Genomic DNA, 22636 nt, shown 5'->3' on the forward strand with positions numbered 1-22636 from the left:
GACAATTTCCCTGCATGGATCACTGATGGAAATGCTACCTGAGGTGGAAAAGGATAAACAAAGGGTGTGGTTTGCAAGCGTCAATAAATACAGCAAAGGATTTATTGAGGATGTGAAATTGTGGCTCTCTGGAACTAAGAGATCAGTCTCAAGACCTGCAACAAATGACAACGTGGAGAGACTACCAAATTACAAGGAATGTGAAAATCCTCCAAACTTGCCACTGCATAAGCCACATCTTGACAATAAAATGTCCCCAGACATGGGACAGGAGGATTTGCCTGGAAAAATGAATGACATGGAACAGGATGACATTCAACCAAATGACAGCATCTCAAATGTTGGAAGCAGTAAAAAATGTGGATCAAAAGCTGGAACTTCAAGAACTTCAAGCTCCTCTGTATCCTCTTCTCGTGTCAGAGCGGAGGCTGAAATGGCTGCTCTTCTCACTCGTCAGAAGTTACTCAAACATAAACAAGAGCTGGACCAGCAAGAAGAGGAAATAAAGAAAAAGAAAGAAAGGTTTGAGCTTGAGATGGAGATAGCAGCCGCTCAGGCTAGGATGGAGGTCCTAAGAGTCTCAGGAAGCAGTGTGAAAGGCAGCAGATGTAGAAAATCGGATGGTATGGAATCCTACATGGCCAGACAGGCTCATGCTGCTCTTAACGCTGAGGTTGATTCATTTGTGCCTGGTGGCCAAGGAGTGTATGACAGTCGAATTTCAACCAAGTCTCATCAGACAAAGGCAAATGAAAGGAAAATTACTGTTGATGTTGGATCTCAAATAGCTCAGCAGAGGCCGCCCGGGTACCTGATGGCTCCTAATGTAAAGAATCATGTTTCAGTTTCTCAGTTTGCAGACAGTCAACATGCTCAGGTGCCAGTTATTGATGACAGTCACAATTTGCTATCAATAATGGCAAGGCAAAATGACATTTCTGCTCTGCTGGTGCAACGACATAACACCTCTCATTTACCAAAAAGAGAGATCCAGGTGTTTGATGGAAATCCTCTTCACTATCACGCCTTTATAAGAGCCTTTGAGCACAATGTAGAAGAAAGGACAAGTGATGTTGGAGACTGTCTGCACTTTCTGGCACAATACACAAGAGGAGATCCACATGAGCTTGTTCGAAGCTGTCAACAAATGCCTGCAGACAGAGGATATCAAAGGGCAAAGGCTTTGTTGGAAGAACATTTTGGGAATGAGCAAAGGATTGCTTCTGCTTATTTGGACAAAGCACTCTCATGGCCTGTGGTTAAAGTAGAGGATGCTAAATCTCTCCAAGCTTATGGTCTCTTCTTAAGAGGATGTTGCAACGCGATGGATGACATACAGTACATGTCTGAGCTTAACATGCCTGCAAACATGCTGACAGTGATCAAGAAGTTGCCATATAAGCTGAGAGACAAATGGAGGTCAGTAGCTTGTGATATTCAAGAGACCCGTCACAGAAGAGCTACATTCCCTGATATTGTGAGTTTCATTGAGCGCCAAGTAAAGATTGCAGCAGACCCTATATTTGGTAATATACAGGACACTCAGAAGACAATGCAAATTAAAGACAGCAGCAAAGATACCTATCAGCGTCGCACCCGAAATCAAGGAAGTAGTTTTGCAACTACAGTAGCATCGGTTGATGGAAAGACCCATGTGAGAAAGGAAGGAGGCCCACTGGAGAAAAGGACCTGCCTATACTGCAAGGGTGAACATGCACTGGAAGTGTGTTCTCTATTGGGAAAGAGGGCACATAAAGAGAAGATCACTTTTCTGAAAGAACATGGAGTCTGCTTTGGCTGTCTGTGCATAGGGCACATAAGTAGGGACTGCAAGAGGAGACTGTCATGTAAAACATGTGGAGCTAGTCACCCTAGCATGCTACATATTCACCCAAAGAACAAAGACCAAGGTAGAGATCAAGCAGGTGTGTCAGATACAAATGCAGCAGTGGGCAGCTCTCTGACGGCGGTGCAAAGTAGTGGTCTTACTGGGGCCGGTGACCATGACTGCAAGCTCTCCATCGTGCCAGTCAAGGTCAAGTCTAAAAAGGGTCACAAAATTGTGGAAACCTATGCCTTTTTGGACCAAGGCAGTTCTGGTTCCTTTTGTACATCACGTCTGATGAATAAGCTGAATGTTTCAGGAAGAGGAACTAAAATTCTCTTACGCACTATGGGCCAGGAAAAGCTTGTGGGAAGTTGCATTGTCTCAGATCTGGAGGTGGCTGGCCTGGAAAGTGACCTCTACTGTGACTTGCCAGATGTCTTTACACAGAAGAAAATGCCTGTGTGCAGGAGTAACATACCACGGGAACAGGATCTGGTCCGATGGCCATATTTGCGAGGGGTACACCTACCTGAAATTGACGCAGACATTGAGCTTTTGATCGGTTTGAATGCACCTAGAGCCCTGGAACCCATAAAGGTGATTCCAAGTGAAGATGGAGGGCCATACGCTGTTCAGACATTGTTGGGATGGACTGTTAACGGGCCAATGTCTGGTGAAGCAGAACTGGATCAACCCAACATTACTGTTAACCACATCTCTGTGGTGAAATTGGATGAACTGTGGAAGCAGCAGTTTCAATTAGACTTTCCTGAATGCAGCCATGAAGAGCAACTGAGTCCATCAAGAGAAGATTGCCAGTTTATGGAAATGGTGAAAAGCACTGTTGAGCTGGTGGATGGTCACTACACCATTGGTTTGCCTCTAAAGAAAGGAAATGTGTGCATGCCTGACAACCGCAAGCTAGCAGAACAACGCGCCTTGAGTCTGAAAAGAAGGTTCCAGAAAGATGCCATATTTCAAGCAGATTACTCCGCCTTTATGCACAACATCATTTCCTGTGGTTATGCTGAACAGGTGCCTGCTGAAGAGCTGGGGTACAGTCGTGGTAAAACGTGGTATATTCCACACCATGGTGTATACCATCCACAAAAGAAGAAAATCAGAGTGGTGTTTGATTGTGCTGCATCATTCCAAGGGATGTCACTGAACAAACAGCTGCTGCAAGGACCCGATCTAACCAGCTCATTAATCGGAGTCATAACCAGATTCAGGAAAGAATCCATCGTCTTAATGGCCGATATCGAAGCCATGTACCACCAGGTGCGTGTACCAGCTGAAGACTGTAACCTGCTAAGATTTCTCTGGTGGCCCAGTGGGGATTTCTCTCAACCTATGGAGGAGTACAGGATGTGTGTCCATCTCTTCGGAGCAACTTCATCACCGAGCTGTGCAAACTTTGCTTTACGAAGGTGTGCAGAGGATAACAGCAGCTTCTTCAGTCAGCAAGTGGTGGAGACCATTATGCAAAGCTTCTATGTGGATGACTGTCTTGTCTCGGTGCCATCTGAATCTGAGGCGATTGCTCTCTACCATGACCTTCGAGCTATTTGTGCCAGAGGTGGCTTTCAGCTAAAGAAGTGGATAAGTAACAGTAGAAACGTGTTGGCTGCAATTCCTGAAGAGGAGAAGGCAGTGGATGTAATGGAGATGAATCTGGACCATGACACACTCCCTGTTGAGAGAGTACTGGGTGTGCAATGGTGTGTGCAGTCAGATGCGTTCAAGTTCAAGATTTCAATCCAAGATCGACCTTTGACCCGTAGAGGGATCTTGTCTGTGGTCAGTTCCATTTACGACCCACTTGGAGTGCTTGTGCCAGTGGTGCTAAAAGCCAAGCTAATTCTGCAGGATCTGTGTAGGAAAGGCCTTGGGTGGGATGATGTTGTACCCACACCCATTGCACTGGAGTGGACAAATTGGATACAGGAGCTCCACCTGCTTGAGGATTTCAAGGTCAGCAGATGTTTTAAGCCTGTGGACTTTGGCACTGTAGCTTCTGCCCAATTGCATCATTTTTCAGATGCAAGCGAGGTGGGTTATGGAACAGCTACCTACCTACTGTTACGCAACACTGATGGAGAGCTGTGCAGCGTCCTTGTCATGGGAAAGGCCAGGGTGGCTCCCTTAAAACCAATTACCATTCCCAGGCTGGAGCTAACAGCAGCAGTAGTAGCAGCACGTATGGACAGGTTGTGGAGAAAGGAGCTGCAGATGACATTGCTTGACTCAGTCTTTTGGACTGACAGCACCTCAGTACTAAAGTACGTCAAAAATGAAACCTCCAGATTCAAGACATTTGTGGCCAACAGGGTCTCGGAGATCCTTAAAGCATCTCATGCAGCCCAGTGGAGATATGTGAGCACCTTGTCCAATCCAGCAGATATTGCTTCCAGGGGACTTGGAGTGAAGTCCTTCCTTAAGGATGAGCAATGGATGTGTGGCCCACAGTTTCTGCTAGCAGAGGAGGAGCAATGGCCTACAAACCCAGACATCTCAAAAGAACTATCAGAGCAAGAGGATCCTGAGTTTAGAATGAGCATTTTGGCTAATGCAGTTTCAATCAAAACAGAAGTTGATTCAGTGTCTCAACTGGTAGACCGTGCCTCATCCTGGAACCGTCTGAAAAGAGTGATGGGTTGGGTCTTAAGATTCAAAAACAGACTCTTAAGTCTATGGAAGAAGAGGAAAGAGGTCAAGGCACTGCTGTCACACTCAAAGAGAGATGAGAGAGAGCAGAAGGATGTTCTGAACAAGGAGCTGCAGAGTGTCAAAGATTCGTTCGATGTTTCTCTTACTGTGGAGGAGGTAAAAGAGGCAGAGCTGGAAATAATTGGATCATGCCAAAGGAAAAGATTCCCAGACGAGATTTCCAGCCTCCTAAAGAATCGGAATGTGAACCAGACGAGTCACATATACAAACTAAATCCTGAGCTTGACAATGGCGTCTTGAGAGTCGGTGGACGGCTTAGTAGGGCAGCAATGCCTGAAGAGTCAAAGCATCCAGTCATACTGACCAAAGATCTACATATCTCCGACCTCATTCTAAGACAAATACACAAAGAAGTCGGCCACGGTGGAAGAACCCACATTTTGGCAAAGCTACGCCAGAAATATTGGGTTACTGGGGCCGGTGTGGCTATACGAAAGATCTTGGCCAAATGTGTTGTTTGTCGACGGGTTCTAGCAGTGCCAGCCAGCCAACAGATGGCAGACTTGCCACTCAATAGGATCTCTCCAGATGAACCTCCATTCACCTCAGTGGGAGTTGATTGTTTTGGTCCATTTGAAGTGAAACGTGGAAGATCTAAAGTTAAAAGATATGGAGTGATATTCACTTGCTTAGCTATAAGAGCTGTGCATATTGAAGTAGCTGCGTCATTGGAGACAGATTCCTTCATCAACGCCCTGCGTCGCTTTACAGCAAGAAGAGGCCAAGTTAAAGAACTCTGCTCAGACAATGGAACCAACTTTGTTGGTGCTGATCGAGAGTTGAAAAGATCTTTGGAACAGTGGAATCAGTCTCAGATCCATGATGAGCTTCTACAGAAAGGAATAAGGTGGAAGTTTAATCCTCCAAGTGGTTCCCATCATGGAGGAGCCTGGGAGAGATTAATTCGCTCAATCAGGAAAGTCCTTAACTCTACTTTAAGAGTACAAACTCTGGATGATGACGGTCTCCACACTGTGCTGTGCGAAATCGAAGCTATTCTCAACAGCAGACCAATAACAAACGCATCTACAGACCCTAATGACCTGGAGGCTCTAACTCCCAACCATCTTCTTCTCCTCAAAGGTCAACCATTATTTCCCCCTGGTGTTTTCCAAAAGGAGGACTTGTATGCTGTTCGAAGATGGAAACAAGTACAGTACATGTCCAATCTGTTCTGGAAAAGATGGATAAAAGAATACCTACCACAGCTTCAGGAGCGACAAAAATGGAACAAAATCAAGCGCAATTTCATTCCTGGAGATATTGTGCTCGTTGTGGATGACTCTGCGCCCCGCAACTCTTGGATCATGGGGAGAGTTGTCAAAGCGGTTCAAGATAAAAAGGGACTCGTTCGACAAGTCAAGATCAAGACCAGGACAAGCTGTCTGGACAGGCCTGTCACAAAGATTTGCCTGCTTCAGGAAGCCGAGGACACCTGATGGATTACTTGTTGACTGGACTTGAATGACATGACTTGACTTTTGAACATGAGACATGTGGCACAGACCACACTATCTAGGCTCCGTAAGTTCTGGAACCTCTGGCCTAGAGACACTTACTGACGCATGAAGAACCCGCTTGTTCAAGGACATTGATAATGAGCTATTCTCATATCTGCAAAAAAAAAGGAAAAGAAAAAAAAATGGATATTGATTGTTTTTCTTGTTTGAATGTATTTTGCATTGAATTATCCCTTGCTACTATTATTGTTGTTAAGTAATTATTATGTTGTAATAATTAGGGGCCGGAATGTAGAGGCAGGGAAAGGTTTCCCACTTTTCACTTGGAGTGTGGGTGTGTCTGTGTGGGTGGGTGTGTCTGTGTGGGTCTGTGTGAGTGTGTGTGTGTGTCACTGATTGCCTAATGAATAGCACCTGCACTGCCTGTGAATCTGTTTTCTTGCCTGGTGCAGGGAGAGAGGAGGCAGGGTGCTGCTATTTCTGTTGACCGCTTAAACTTATTACCACCACATAGTCGAATTCTGCAAGCCTACCTTCATGAAGTATATGTTTGAATTTATGTTTATCGAGTAGGTCAAATAAAACACTCAAATTGCAGTAATGGCTTCATGTTTCCTCCCTTTGGAGTCAGCGCGTCAACAAGATCCCTGTATTCCCCTCTGTGACTAATCTAGTTTTTTGATAGTCATGCAACAGTATTCACTCATCTTTTGAGCTTCAAGTGCTGCCAGCTGTGTGCCAGTCACAGGAGTTTGACTGGCACCTGATATCTCAAGAATTTGGGACCTAACTCTATCCTCCAAGATGATAACGCTCGCCCCCACAGAGCAGGATTTCTCAGAGACCACCTCCAGAATTTGGGACCCAACTTCATCCTCCAGGATGAGAAAGCTCACCCCACAAAGCAGGGTTTCTCAGAGGCTACTTAAAGAATTTGGGACCTAACTCCATCCTCCAACATGACAACGCTCGCCTCACAGAGCAGGATTTCTCCGAGACTACCTCCAGAGTTTGGGACCTAACTCAATCCTCCAGGATGACAACGCTCGCCCCACAGAGCAGGATCTCTCAGAGACCACCTCCAGAGTTTGGGACCTAACTCCATCCTCCAGGATGACAACACATGCCCCCACATAGCAGGGATTCTCAGAGACTACCTCCAGAATTTGGGAGTGGAGAGGATGGAATAGCCGGCCAGCAGTACTGCGCTCAACCCCATTGAACACTTGTGGGATCAGTTTGGGTGTGCTGTACGTGCTAGAGTGACCAACATAACCCCGCTGGTTGACCTTCAACAACTCCTGGTTGAGGAATGGGATGCCATCTTACAGCAAAAAGTGACAAGCTGTTGTGGCTGCATATGGATCTTCCACACACTATTGAGGTCCCTGACAGTGTAAAATTAATAAAGTGTAAAAATGGCCAATATGTGTTGTTTTTTTCATTATTACTATGGGAGAGTGCAATCGAACGATCAACCAAAAACTAAAAGTTTGAATACCAACAAGAGAATACTGCAGGGGATTTTGGTACATTTTGGGGGGGGCCCTACCAACACATTTAGCGGTTTTGCTCATTCCACAAATGCACAATCATTACAAGTTATACCTTGTTGTAAAGGAACTGATATACAACTATACCAATTGGTATTACTAAAGGGGGAAATAATTGACTGAAATCATGTTTCCAAACATTTTTTGAGGAGTTTATGTATAAAAGTCACACAGGCTTTACTGAGTACTTTTTCTTTAGTAGATTTTGTCACTGCTGTTTTTCTTCATTTAAGAAAAGGTACTGAAACTACCTTTACCACTGTTTAGTAGTTAACCTTTTATTTTTGCCTTTAATGACAAGAAAGCTGAAGCTGAAGAGAGACAGGAATCGTGGAGAGTAGAGAGTAGGGGAAGACGTGCAGCAAATGGTCAATCAGCCAGGACTTCAACCGGCGACCTCTGCAATGAAGACGATAATCTCTATATGTGGGGCGCTTAGACCACTAGGCCACCGCCGCCCCAGTTTTGTGGTTAATCTAAAAGAGATATATACATGCTAATATATGAGTAGTAGTATATTTGACTGATAACAGATGTAAACTCTTCAGAACACACAGAGTTCCATTAGAACAGAGATAATGTATATGTATGAATCTTGTGTGCTTTGGCAACAACATGTCTTTGTTCATGTCAATAAAGCAAATTGAATTGAATTGAATCATTACAGTGAGAGAAAAAACTACAAAGTACCTGAAGACTAATTCAGAGGAGAAGCTAGAGAGATTAAACAATCTAAAGGTTAAACAATCTAACCAACCAATCACAAGATGTCTGCAGAGAGACTGGTAAGTGCTTTGACTGCACTCTTAAAGGCCAAATTCCACCAGATCCGTGTCCGGTCGGTCACGGCACCGGATCTGATAGGTTTCTATTCTAGTCAAGGATTCTCCTCCTCCTCTCCTCATCCATGTTGTCTTTCTGGTCCTCTGAAAACCTCTGACCTGTTGACTGCAGGCCTGCCTCTGCTCAAAATGACTTCTGCGCACACTGGCGGAAGTCCCATGTAAACAAGCTTCAGCATTAAGTTAGTTAAACATCAAAAGATTGATTTGCACATTTTTAATCTGCTGCCTGTCCGTCCTGCTTTACACAGAGAGGGACAAAAACATCTTACCTAATGTAGCTGAACGATATCATATCCAGTTTTATTAGAACATCTCCTAGAATATACTTTAAAGTTGTAATTTAAGACCCCCTCTGAAAAAATGACACTGAAATCACTGAATTTACATTTACTGGTTACTGATCCTGTAATAAAATCTAACTTCAGAGACACTTTGAAAACAATGAAAGATCTGAGTATGTCCTCTGCCACTGTTATCATGTTTGTGTTTCTCCCCTAGAATTTAACTTCCAGTCCCATGGACAAAGAAACCGCGACCATTGACGAGATAACCAACACTCTGGTCTCAGATGTCCTTGAACATACTGCTGCCAATCTCAGTGAGCAGATGCTGTCATTCAGCAGCAATGATACAGAGGAATGGGACTCAACTCAGGATGACTCAGATGATTCCTCTGATGGAAGTCCCTCTCAACAGAAGGCAGAGAAACCCCATGACGACACCACAGTTGAGGACAATAAAGCTTCTGATCCAGACCTGAACCCCACTCAGGAAAAAGTTGAGGAAGAAAAACCCCCAACAGAGGAGGAGATGAGAAACCTCCCAGTGAGAAGTTTGTCATCCACAGACTCTTATGACAGGAAGAGTCTCCAAACTCAAGACCTTTCCTGCTTATTTCCATCACCACATAAGCTGGATGAAGATGCTCAGCCACAGAACCAACCACTGCCTGCAAGTCCAGAAGTCAAAAGTGAGAAAACCTGCAGTCCGACTCTCATAACCATGACAAATGAGGTCTTGCCCTGTAAAGACGAAGAGGAAAACGACAAGACTGAGGCTGGTAGACTTCCAACAATGAGTCGTCTAGATCCAGACCCCTTGGAGAAAGATGAATTCGCAGCAGACCAGCAACTAGTCCTGAAATCTTCAGAGATTGCTGCTATAACAATGAGATTCTTCCAGAGTCTCAGTGATGAGTATGTTTTTTATATTCTATTTTATATGTAGTCATTATCATGTTAACTGAATTAGATGCTTATTCACATAAATAACATTTGCAGGCATGATGTGAGTGTCTAATCGTTGTCTCTGCTCTTAAATTTAGGCAATGGAGAGAGGTCAGTGAAGGTGTGTACAACAAGGACGTAAAGGAGCAGCTGCTTGATATGTGCACTGATGTAATACAGTACATCACAGATTTTGTCATAAGAGCTGTCCTCCAGTCAATCCATCGAGACTCAATCACAACTGATGCCTTCACCATGAGGAGCCCCCAGTTTCCAGAGCTGATGGAGGACTTCTACTGTAACATTAAGGACACTTTTGAAAGCTCCTTCGGTCAGGCTCTCCAAGATATCCTGGGAGAGGACAACCCTGTGAAGGTTGCCCCTGAATTCAGCCAGGCCATAACAGGAGATGTCATCAATGAGGTCAACTCTGCCCTCTCAGTGGCAAGCCAGTGCTCAATAGATGTAGATTCACCCTGCACTGTTGTTCCTGTCAGCTCAAAGAATTTAAAGGACAAAACAACTAACAAGACTTTGGGAGGAGCTGTTTCGACGCTACAGTCGCTTCTCACGGGTCGAGTCACCGCTATCAAAAGACAAATGCAGACAATAAAAAGGTCAGACAGTGACGTGAAAGAGGAGACGGAAACTAAAGTTTGCCAAACCAAGAGAAAGATGTCGCTCCGGAAGAGATGTTCAAGTGCATGGCACAAGAACAGGGTCCAGCCCGGTCTCAAAGCAGGCATGAACGCAGCTGTCAGTTCAACCTGTGCTGAGTTGACTCCCACGTTGACTGGAGAGCAACAACAACCAACTGAGTCTTGTTCCACCATATGTTCTGGTTCACCCCAGGATGAAAATATAACAGGAAGGAAGGAACACAGATCCACTCCACTGGAGCTGGACGACTATGTTGAGGATGAGGACAATGCAGACAAAGACAGCAATAATGTTGCTTCACCCTTGTCCATCACTGAAGCAGTTCCCTCAGATCAACAGGTCTTTGAGGCCACAAAGGGGACTGATGACTTCCAAGATTCCAATGAGTCCGATGACTCTATTGCCAATCTCAGCTCTGCCAGTGAGCATATTAACACCACAGAGACGGAGGCTAAGAAACAAAAATGCTTCTGCAGCTGCCTCCACAACTTGCTCAGAAAGGCAAATATACAGAAACTGATTTCAACATAGTTTTTCTGCCTCTTTCCCTAACCTTTCTGCTCCCCCTGATCTGAAAGCCTCCTTGTATCTTTACATTTCAACCTCATCATTAAGCAGTTAATTCCATTTCAGCACCAAACAAGAATTTGTCTTCATCTTCTGCACATCTTCCTCCTGTTGTATTTCTTTTTGACCCTTTGAATTTGACAGTAGCACTAATGTTTCTTTTAAAAAAATATGTTTTAAAGGATGAGGAGCAAAATAGGAAGGAAGAGAAGAAGGAGAAGAAAAAGACTGGACTGCCTCTGGGGCTGCGACTGCTGTGCTTCTTTTGCATTGAAAATTCAGCCAGCGACCCGCTTCCCAACTGATGCCTCGCACCTTCTAACTTAACTCCCTGTTTAACTTCAAACAAAAAAACAAACAAATAAATAAATAAATAAATAAAGGTGGCTGTCATTGTCATTCTCTATATCAGACATGACAAGACATAACCTGCAGAGAAGATGAAGACACAATAAGAGCTAGCTAGCAACAAAAACTAGCTGCAATAAACACATCCTTTATGCTGCTCCAGACCATTATCAGATGTTTTTATGGTTTTCTGACACTGCAGTTACAGTGATTAGGCCTACTTATCACACTACAAGCTAACACACTAAGAACTACCATTATGGAGAAACTCAAGATGCTCTCTATGTGTGCAAAAAATTCTCCTTCGCTCACTTTAGTCGAACAAATAGACACTGAGAGGTGAGAATAATGTGAGAGTGAAAATAAATGAGGGTGGGGTTTGGTTGGTGGCTGTGCTCGATAGATTAATCATGCATGCCTGGTTTTTGGCCAGCAGCTCGTGCGGCTCTCTGTGTTTGCTCTCAGCGATGGGCTCTGCTGGAAGATGGATGCTGCTCACCCTGTGTGTGTGTTTCAGCGTTCTGGAGAACTGTGAGTATGTCTGTGTGCTGTCTTAAGCTTTGACACAAATTCAGCGAGACATGATGAGAAATATTGCTAATTTTGTTCACACTACCACAGCTTCAAGTGACTTTAGGGGGGTAAGCAAAGTTGAATGTAGCTTCTTGGTTTAAATCCTCACACGAGTTAAGAGAATAAAAAGTCTATTTTTATTTTATCACACTGCTGCACGGTTGACAGGTTATTATAATCCAACATGTGGACACACAGGTGTACTGAGCATATTGTGTTTTAAGTAGATTGACTCAGTTGGACAAATATAGTAGTTATAGATTATTGTCTTTGGGAAACATGTTCAAAATGTCTGTTAGAACTTTTCTAACATAATTTTTGCAAGATGTCACTTTGAAGATTGTAAACAAAAACATTTATTAGACAGATGACCTATAATAAAATGAAGATGTAATCCTCACTGAACTGAAAACCCTTGTTTCTGAAGAACTGTAAGAAAAAGAAGGATGCACTTGAAAAGCATATATTGCAGATTTTGTCAAAGGCTTGTTCTTTTCAAAAATAAATGTATTGTTTTGTGTATAAAGTTGAAATTTCACAAATTGTTGATCCACACACAGACAATGTCATTTATTGACAGTATGTTTTCATCCCAGTGAAGTAGGCTGTTGTTCCACTCAGTCTGTGACCGCTTTGGCTTACACTCAAAACTGTCAAGTGTAATTAACAACTAATATGCAGACTGAATTCCCCCGCACACACACCACAAAAGGCCTGGGGGTGACAGCAAGGAGGGGAGGAGGGGGAAGGGTTCATTATTTCAGTAATGAAGTGGGAGTGGGAGGAGTGCTGTAGTCTGCATGTCAGCAGGGACAACCAGGGAACATGAAGACCCAAGACAGCTTGTATCACATGACTGATTTATTGATAATAATAATAATAATAATAATAATAATAATAATAATAATAATAATAATAATAATAATAATAATAATACATTATATTTATATAGCACTTTTTAAAAACATGTTTACAAAGTGCTTTACAGACTGCAAGCACATGACAAAGGTAAGGAGAGCTAAAATGAGTTAAGTAAAAACAATTAAAAAAAACATGCAGATATTAAAAAGTCAGTGATGAGTTAAGAAATAAAAGCACATTTAAAAAAGTGTGTTTTTAAAAGAGATTTAAAAGAGGACAAGGATGTGGCTTGCCTGATCTCCTCCGGCAGGTCATTCCAGAGTGTCGGGGTCCTGACTGCAAAGGCCCGGACGCCTCTGGTTTTTAACTTCACCCTTGGGAGTTCCAAGAGGGACCTGCCGGAGGAGCTCAGGCAGCAGTTGGGGACATACATTTTAAGGCATTCACTTAGGTACTCAGGGGCCAGTCCATTTATTGTTTTAAAAGTGAGTGAGTGAGATATAGGATGTCTCACTTTTGTCTCTCCCTTTCCTGCTTTGATAATCAGGTGCTCTCAGGGTGACCATGAGGGAATCCAGTCTCAAGGTAGTTCAAGGAGACTTTGTTGTTCTGCCCTGCTCTTTCTTCACCTCCAGCCCCCTCTCTAGACTCAACGTCATCTGGACTCTGGCACCCTCCTCCAGTCCAGACACCCCCATACAGGTATGAATCCTGACACACGCACTTGTACACATTTTTGACAATTCTCATGTAGCAAGAAAGTTTTTCAGGTTTTTTGTTATTAATCTATGGAAGACCTTAAAGGACATGGTTAAATATATTTTATTTTCTCAGTTTTCTCGAGATAATGAGTTAATGTAATTTGTCTCAAGATCGCTACTTCTTTTTCTGGTTATCTCAAGATAACAAGCTTTGTTTTCTTGAGATAATAAGAAAAATAAGATGAGAAAACTGAGAAAATAATGTATTTAATTATGTTCTTTTAGGACTTCCCTACTAAACATAAAAGGAGCACAATTATACATATGGCAACCAAGTAACTTCAGGTAATAGGAAAAGCCTGTTATTAATTATTTAGAAGATTTTGCCTCAGTAAAGAATAAAAAGACATTTTGTTTTTAGACATTTATCTTGTAGGTTTAAAATCAAAAACACAAAAAACGAGCTTCGTCATCTGAATAAAACAAGATAAATGATCCAACTATCATGAGGAAAATAAGTTGAGATCTCAAGATAAGATAAGCTTTGTTGTCTCGAGAAAATAGAATGTTCTTGTCCTTGTAGGGCTTCTGTATAAAAGAACGTGATTAGATATATTTTAACTTCTCAGTTTTCTTGTCTTATTCTTCTCGCTGTCTCGAGAACACAAAGCTTATTGTCTTGAGATAACAAGAAAAATAAGTTGCGATCTTGAGAAAACATGAAACAAATTCATTGTCTTGAGAAAACAGAGAAAATAAAATAGATTTAATCATGTCCTTCAAGGGCTTCAGTAATAAACTATGGATGCATGAGTTAAAAAATGTTCCTGCTGGAAAGAGAATTTCAAATTTTGATTTGATTAAAAAGTGTCTCTGAAGTTGTTTGACTTCTGCTTTGTGTGTATATATATATATATATATATATACACATATTAATATATATATATATACACATATTAATATATATACACATATTTTTTTTTTTTTTTTTTTTTTTTTTTTTTTAAGTTATATTTTTGGCCTTTTGCCTTTATTTGAGAGGACAGCTGAAGAGAGACAGGAAACGTGGGGAGCAGAGAGTGGGGGATGACATGCAAGAAATGGTTGACCGGCCGGGAATCGAACCAGCAACCCCTGCGACGAGGACTATAGCCTCTGTATGTGGGGCGCCCAGACCTCTAGGCCACCAGCGCCCCATATATACACATATTAATATATATATTAAGTCACTTCTTTAAATATCAAAAATTAAACCCCATTAAAGTAAAGAATGCCTTTCCCAAACAGATACATATTAATGGCCTCTATCAATTCCAGGTGATAGTATACGACCATGGACAGGTGATTGAGGACCCCTCTCTGATGGGCAGGGTGGGTTTTACAGGTATGACCAGTGTTACCCTTTTGATAGGAGCTGGATTTTGTTTAAACTTTCCTCTAAAAGGTTTTTAGAGTTTAGAAACTGACGACAGGAAAAAAAAAAAGATTATTTGTTGTTAACAAACTGCAGGCATCCCCTGGAGTGCAGACATTGTGCTGAATGACACGCGAGTAGCAGACGCAGGTGTTTACCGCTGCATGGTCAATAACCCACCAGAGACAGCAGACCCTGGCATTGGAGAGCTGGAGCTCAGTGTCTTGGGTAAGTATGTGTGCATACCTACCAGAGGAGGCCAGTTGAAAGGCTGATATACCATGAAATATGAATTGTATCTGATCTTTGTTCAGTTTGTAATAGAATATGATAAGTGTATTCCTCACCATATCTGCCATGGTGTCGAACAAACTAAGATTGATAAAATACCCAAGCACTTTGTAGATGCACCATCAGCATCTCTTCAGTTACACCTAAAAACATGTTTCAATACTTAAGAAGTTGGCATGAAATATATTCATTCATAGTGTCCAAAGGCTATATCTTGAAAACTTGATGATGCAAACGTTTCCTCTAACATCCCCATGAGTTTTATACTTGAAATTTTGAAATGCCTCAAAAACAGCTGAATGGTATTCCTTATATTTTGATTCACACATTCATTCATCCTTCAGGATGAACTGTTATAACCATAAGCGGAGTGACCGCGGGGGAAGAGGGTGTGTCCGCCCCAGGGCCCGCGTTCAGCAGGGGCCCCCTATACTGAGCTACTTTTTTGACTTGCACCGCCTAGGAGGCTACAAATGGACTGCACATTTTTTCTACATCTTACCACTGTAGGTAGCCCAAGTTCCATTTGCCATATCATTCGGCCATGATTGTTATTGAATCCTATGTGACGACTTGGGATGCAAATTTCAAGTATTTTCCGTGATCGATATTTGGAAATGTTAACGATCAATTATCGATTAATAATTTTTTAAAATCATAAAAGTTTTCCATGTCAAAAACAAAGCCAAATGCTTTTTTTCCCCCTGAATCAAATTTTCCTTCACAAACGATGTATATAAATGACAGTTTTAAATAGCTAGGGATCGTATTGAGGCGTACAAAATGTTAAACACCCTGAATAATAATTAAAAAACATTTACACACATCTATTTTCAATTTGAAGCAACCTCCCGTTGTCGTTCAGTTATTAATCCCCTGAATATCAACGTGTGACAGACATACATACGGACATCACAGTGAGGGCTCAGACTTCAACAAGGGAACGGAGGAGAAACATATTTTAGACTCACAGTGTCCAGTTAATCCTAACCCTTACCCTAATCCTTATCCTAATCCTAACCCTGACCCTAACCCTAACCCTAACCCTAATAATAACCCTAACCCTAACCCTAAACCCTAACCCTAACCCTAACCTTAATCATAACCCTAACCCTAATTATTATTAGGGTAAGGTTTGGGTCAGGGTTCAGGGTAAGAGTTAGGATTAGGGTTAGGGTTAGGGTTAGGATTAGGATTAGGGTTATGATTAGGGTTGTGATTAGGGTTAGGGTTTAGGATTAGGCTTAGGGTTATGATTGGGGTTAGGGTTAGGATTTGGGTTAGGGTTACGGTTTAGGATTAGGGTTAGGGTTGGGATTAGGGTTAGGGTTAGATTAGGGGGTTAGGGTAAGGGTTAGGGTTATGATTAGGGTTAGGGTTAGGGTTAGGGTTTAGGGTTAGGGTTAGGATAAGGATTAGGGTTAGGGTTAGGGTTAGGATTAGGGTTAGGGTTAGGTTATGATAAGGGTTAGGGTTATTATTGGGGTTAGGATTAGGGTTAGGGTTAGGATTAGGGTTAGGGTTTAGGATTAGGGTTAGGGTTAGGGTCAGGGTTTAGGGTAAGAGTTATGATTAGGGTTAGGGTTATGATTAGGTTTAGGGTTAGGGTTTAGGGTTATGATTAGGGTAAGGGTTAGGGTTGTGATTAGGGTTAGGGTTAGGGTTATGATTAGGGTTAGGGTTAGGGTTAGGATTATGATTAGGGTTAGGGTTAGGGTTAGGGTTATTATTAGGATTAGGGTTAGGGTTTAGGGTTATTATTAGGATTAGGGTTAGGGTTAGGGTTAGGGTTTAGGGTTAGGGTTTAGGGTTAGGGTTAGGGTTTAGGGTTATGATTAGGGTTGTGATTAGGGTTAGGGTTTAGGATTAGGGTTAAGCTTAGGGTTAGGGTTAGGGTTAGGTTGAAGGTTAGCAAAGGCCCCCTACTGAGCTACTTTTTTGACAGGACCGGAACAGCTCATGTCTGTCCCTGTCCACAGTCGGTGTTGTAATTAAGAAATTAGGGATGTTTACAATAATCATGTATCGAGTATCGATTAATTGTTAACAACTTACTCAAACACATTTTTAAATTTGATTTTATATCACGTGGAACAAACATCATGTGGTCTTATATTTCATTCTGCTATCAGGGAGATGTTTTATGTTTAAGGCATGTTTCGATGTGAATCAGCTGACTAACGGTGTTGCACACAGTGGAGACGCTCAGCTTGGGGCTGTGGCTGACTGTACCTGAAACCACACACTCTGCTGAAATGTTAGCTCAAGTTTGCAGTTACATTTCTCGCAGTCAAACATCTAATTAAGGATGTTCCTGAAAGACAATCATACTCATCAGTACGCAGTGAGGTGCTTGTGTTTATGAATAACAGATCCAGGATTATTAACTTTGTAATATCAATCTGATTGTGTCGTAGCTCCACCCTCACTTCCTCTGTGTCAGTGGGATGGAGACATCGAAATGGGAGGAAGTGTCACTCTGTCCTGCTCGGTGGCCGAGGGTGTTCCCACTCCTGACATCCACTGGGATAAAGTCAACCCAGAGGAAATCGCACTTCCTGTTAACATGGAGGGTTGGTGACACATCTACATACACAAACAAACACAAATACACACACCTTATGTTCAATTACTCTTTGGCACGTCCGTAGCAGCTGATTAAGAGTTTGTCTTCAACTTGGAGTAACAATTGGTGGATTGATCATCATCTCATTTGTGTTTTCCACTTCAAACATAGCTACAAAGTTACAGGAAGTAGAAAATCATTTAAATTCAGTACTACAAGGAAGGATTGTGTTCTCTTAAGTTATTTTTCCAACAGTATGATAAAGATTCAGGGAGGCAGATTTAGTGACTCACTCTATCATAACATGATCATTTCTTTAAAGCTCCTATAAGGGACTGTTGGTTTGTGAAGATTTTGGCACTCCCCTGTGGGCAAACATGTACATCTCATCACTGTGCTTATCTTGTGTCCATGCTTGGACAGTACTGTAGGAGTAACAGTCAGATATATTACTCGTTGTTGAAATTTATGGTTGAAAATGTGAAGAAAAATTCTATGTTTAATGTGCTGTCAATCATCTGGTCTGACAACTGCACCCTTGTGGTGTTTTCAGACTTTACAAACTACAATCTAGAAAACTCCAGGTCTTGATTGTCTCTTTTAGGGCAAAAAGGAGTTATCACTGCTAATTCCATCATTTTTCATATTCAGTGAAAAACTCCTCACTGAGGCTTTAAATCGTCAAAGCTTGCTTATTAAGAGTGTGCTAAGAAATTCTGGCAAATCAACCCTCTCTGATGTCTTAACAGCTTCACATCCTCTCTAGACGCTAGATTTAACGAAACACCTATCTCATAAGTTTGACCTCTAAACATCCAATTGAATCCCGCCCCGCCCACTTTTGATTGTTCTTTATTAAAATATAATATTTATGGGTAACTTTTATTTGTATTTACTTTACTTAATTTACTTTACTTTTGCTTCATGTGGCTAATACTTGAATCAATTTTGAGACAAATTATAACGAACCAGTCTGCAGTTCTACATGTTTTCCCCATGTCTATGTCTCATCCTACCTATCGTGTCCTTATCCTCTATTTTGGTTCTCATACTTGGTTTTTCTTTTGTTTTTATCTTATTTTCTAAAGGTTTTTATACAGATTTAATTTATATTTTCATTTTCCTTTAAAGATAAATAAATAACAGTAAAATTCCATAACCACAGTTAACCCTCCTGTTATGTTCATTTCTCGCATGTTTAATTATCCAAAAGTGTCAGAACCCAAAAAACATTGTTTACATCTCATTATTAATTCCATTATTAACCATTTCAATCAGTATTTAGTGCAGTGGTCTTGTATAGCTCTCACAGATCATGATCCAATGAGGATAATTCACTTGTTTTTCATAAAAAGAATTCATGTTCAAACTTTTTATTAATGTACATTAGAGATACCTACATATAAATACAATAGTTATACATGACATGGGCTTTTGTTTATTTTATTTGTATTATCATATATTTTTTTATGAAGTGAAGCCCAGATAGTTATGCCATATTTAGCTAGTTTGAAGTGCATATGTTGTCTAAATAGGCAGCAACTTCTGAATACCACTAACCTTTCATCTACTTTGACATTAGGGCCTAGGTTATGGAGCAGTAGAAGTTGCTCTACCCACAATCCCCAAGAAACAATTAGTATTTGACCCTTCTGACCTTCTGACCCTTTTAGCCTCCACTTTGACTTCCGGGTCAAATTGACCCTAACAGTATATATGTAATATAAACATTCAAGGGGGGTTTCAAATACGTGAAAGGAACCATTTTTATTATATATGTCAATAACGCTAATTAAGCCAAGCAGAAGAAGTTTCATACCAAAAAAATACCTTTAACACATTTTTTTTTTTTTTAAATGTTGAACTCTAAAATGGGTCAATTTGACCCACAACATACCAGGAGGGTTAAATAACATTAATCTACTGTTTTGATAGCCTTTTAAAAACTAAAAATCAGAGGGTTGCTCCTTTAAGAGTTTGGGGTCATTTAAAGAATGTATTTCCTTCCTTAGAAACTTTCTGAGAAGTTTAATAACTCTCTCCTCTCTCTCTCGCTCTGTTTTAGATGATCTGTCAGGCTCTGTCCAAATCATCAATGTGTCATCTCAGACGTCTGGCCTGTACCGCTGCTCTGCCACAAACCTCCTGGGAACCGAGAACTGCTACATAAACTTATCCATCTACAGCCGTAAGTGCTTCTTCACCCACAACCCTCTGATTTCTTTCACTGCAGCATATGAACCAGTTTTTGTTCTCCTTTGTCAGCAGCCCCAGACAGTTCCTCTGGAATGCTGCAGGGTGTGCTGCTCACCTTGTCCATGAGCCTGCTGCTGCTGGCACTGCTGGTGCTCGTGCTGTGGCTGCACCGCACAGGACAGGACGGGAGGAGGTGGAGGGAGCGGAAAGATGAAGAAGAGGAGGAGTGTTATAATGAGATACAGTACACTCCGTCTCTGATGAAGCGCTCGTTTGTTTGATTTCATCTGAAGGAATTCAAAATAGATGTTGCAACCCAGCTATCAAACAAAAGATAACAATGCATCTGTTTTAAATCATACTTTTTTTGTACGGCTGTTTTACTACACAGCATTAAAATCTTGAAATAGACAAGTTTATAAAATGTGTGTTTTTATTTATTTATAAGAAAGGATCTATATGAGTACAGTGGCCCTGAAGGACAAAACACATTTACAAAAGATGAAACACTGAAACAAAGTTGGAGACATTTTTACATTTTATTAAAAACAAAATTACAAAAACAAAACACATTTACATTTTATTAAAAACAAAATTACAAAAACAAAACACATTTACATTTAAGAAAACAAATTAAAAAAAAAAAAAAAAAACAATTTTACAAATGGTGAGACAATTTTACAAATGATGGAAAACTTTTACCATTTCTGAAACAAATTTACATTTATTTTTAACGGAAAGAGAATGTACCGAATACCAGAAGTGATCCGGTAGCAAACGGAGCAACAGTACCAAACGTCACTCCGTATTTGGCCCTTTTCCAATACACAGTTCCAGCTCTACCCGACTCGACTCGGCTCTATTTGACTCGACTCTGCTCAGTTTGGGTAACTTTTCCTCCAGCCCGAGTACCGACTCACTGTGGGCGGGGTCGTCGTAAACACAGCTGTGCGAAACTGCGTTCACGTCATTTTGAACGCGACACAAACACAACAATCACAAACAATGGAGGACATGGAGGCAATGGTGTACTTGCTGCTCGGTCTGTGGCTTTTTTGTGGTAGGCCGAGCGAGAGAGGAAAGCAAAAGAAGAGCAAAAGAGTACTGATGCCGTTTTTTAAAAATGGCAGGTTTGATTCCTGTGTTGGGCGTCGCGCACATGACTCTTCGGTGACAACTTTCTCTGACCAATCAGTGGCCAGCAGTCCGTCAACATCACCTTTTAGTATCGGCTCAGCTCGTTTGGAACCAGAGCAGAGCAGGTACGAAAAGCTGGTATCTGACACAGGGTACCGCTCCCGTGGAAACGAAACACAAACTGAGTAGAGACGGGTCAAATCGAGTAAAGTAGGGCTGAGACGGGCCGGTGGAAAAAGGCCATAAAGTCCCCTCACTCGATCACTCCCGGTATTTGGTTAATTCTCTTTCCATTAAAAATAAATTTAAATTAGCTTCAGAAATGGTAAAAATGTTCCGTCGTTTGTAAAATTGTCTCACCGCTTGTAAAAATGTTTTTTTTTTATTTTGTAAATTTGTTTTCTTAAATGTAAATGTGTTTTGGTCTTCGTAAGTGTTTTGCTGATGTAATTTTGTTTTCTTAAATGTAAATTTATTTTCCAAAACGTACATTTTTCTCCAACTTTGTAAAAGTGTTTCATCTTTTGTAAATTTGTTTTGTCCTTCAGGGACACCGTAAATGAGGATTTAGTAAATGGTAAATGGACTTGTACTTATATAGTGCTTTTCTTTCTTCACTCAAAGCGCTTTTACACTACTTGTCACATTCACCCATTAATACCCATTCACTCACTGATGGTAGAGGCTGCTATGTAGTGAGGGACCACCAGTATTAGCTAATCTTGTTCGTTCACATTCACACACTCTAAACAACAGGGAGCAATTTGGGGTCCAGTGTCTTGCTCAAGGACACTTCAGCATGTGACTGCAAGAGCTGGGATTGAACTGCCAACCTTCCGATTGATAGACAACCGACTCTACCCACTGAGCCACAGCCGCCCCAATTTAATGGACTACATTTGAGCAGAAATGCTTTGTCCCCCTAATTTTAAGTGGAGACAGTGGAGCTCTTTGGTAACTATCACTTCAAACACACCATAAAATACCTCATTAGAAAATCTCTACCTGAACGTGTCGTTTCCTAGAACAGCACAGACTCAGCACACTGAGCACAGGTTACTCTGTACATCACGAGTCAGCTTGAGGCAGGTGAGCTGAAACATAAGGCTGCTGACCCTCGGATTTAGCCTGACGTGCTGCAGAGAAGGAGCTGAGAGGGAACAGACTGCAGTCAGTCAGGTGAGAGTGAAGACCTCCCTCTTCCAGCAGAGAAACACTCACCTCAGCAGAGCATGCTGATTCTGCCATCAGGCTCCGTTTGTAACGCTGAAAATCTGAAGAGATGGAATTAAAGGTTCTGAAATTACTTACATTTTGAACAGTAGTTGAGTTTGAAAGTCTGCATAAGTGGCAAGGTGTTTAAGTTAATTACTGAACAGTGAGTAAGAGCATAATGAAGTTAACTGCTCGCTGAACAGCAAGTGGGCTCAGATAAATTCACTTAGACTTTAAGGCTTTAATCAGCTTTGTTTCCTGTTGTGTAAAATTCCAGCATTTAACCACCGAATTATCAAAGAGCAGAGAGTGAAGAGTGTGCAGTGATTATAATTTCAGAGGTTTTATGTACAGTATCTCACAAAAGCGAGTACACTCCTCACATTTCTTCTAAAGATGACGCACAAGAAAGCCCAGTTTACTAAAGACAAGCAGACTAAGGACATGGATTACTGGAACCATGT

At 41.5% G+C, this 22636-nt stretch overlaps 2 protein-coding genes across 2 annotated transcripts; both read left to right on the forward strand.

Annotated features, from left to right (window-relative positions):
* Nucleotides 1-8211: 8211 nt before the first annotated feature.
* Nucleotides 8212-11256, forward strand: LOC117812240. The gene is made up of 4 exons (XM_034682893.1): nucleotides 8212-8357; nucleotides 8916-9613; nucleotides 9742-10804; nucleotides 11053-11256. The coding sequence occupies exons 1-4, from the start codon at nucleotides 8340-8342 to the stop codon at nucleotides 11173-11175; spliced, it is 1902 nt and encodes a 633-aa protein (XP_034538784.1). The 5' UTR covers nucleotides 8212-8339; the 3' UTR covers nucleotides 11176-11256.
* Nucleotides 11257-11373: 117 nt separating this feature from the next.
* zgc:165604 (uncharacterized protein LOC792578 homolog) lies at nucleotides 11374-20229 on the forward strand. Its single transcript, XM_034682895.1, has 8 exons — nucleotides 11374-11557; nucleotides 11655-11749; nucleotides 13200-13354; nucleotides 14671-14737; nucleotides 14864-14995; nucleotides 17476-17631; nucleotides 19690-19812; nucleotides 19890-20229. Exons 1-8 carry the CDS (start codon nucleotides 11478-11480, stop codon nucleotides 20099-20101), a joined length of 1020 nt encoding a protein of 339 aa, XP_034538786.1. The 5' UTR covers nucleotides 11374-11477; the 3' UTR covers nucleotides 20102-20229.
* The last annotated feature ends 2407 nt before the right edge of the window (nucleotides 20230-22636 follow it).

Source organism: Notolabrus celidotus, chromosome 5 (genome assembly GCF_009762535.1).
Source record: "Notolabrus celidotus isolate fNotCel1 chromosome 5, fNotCel1.pri, whole genome shotgun sequence".
Taxonomy (NCBI): Eukaryota; Metazoa; Chordata; class Actinopteri; order Labriformes; family Labridae; genus Notolabrus; species Notolabrus celidotus.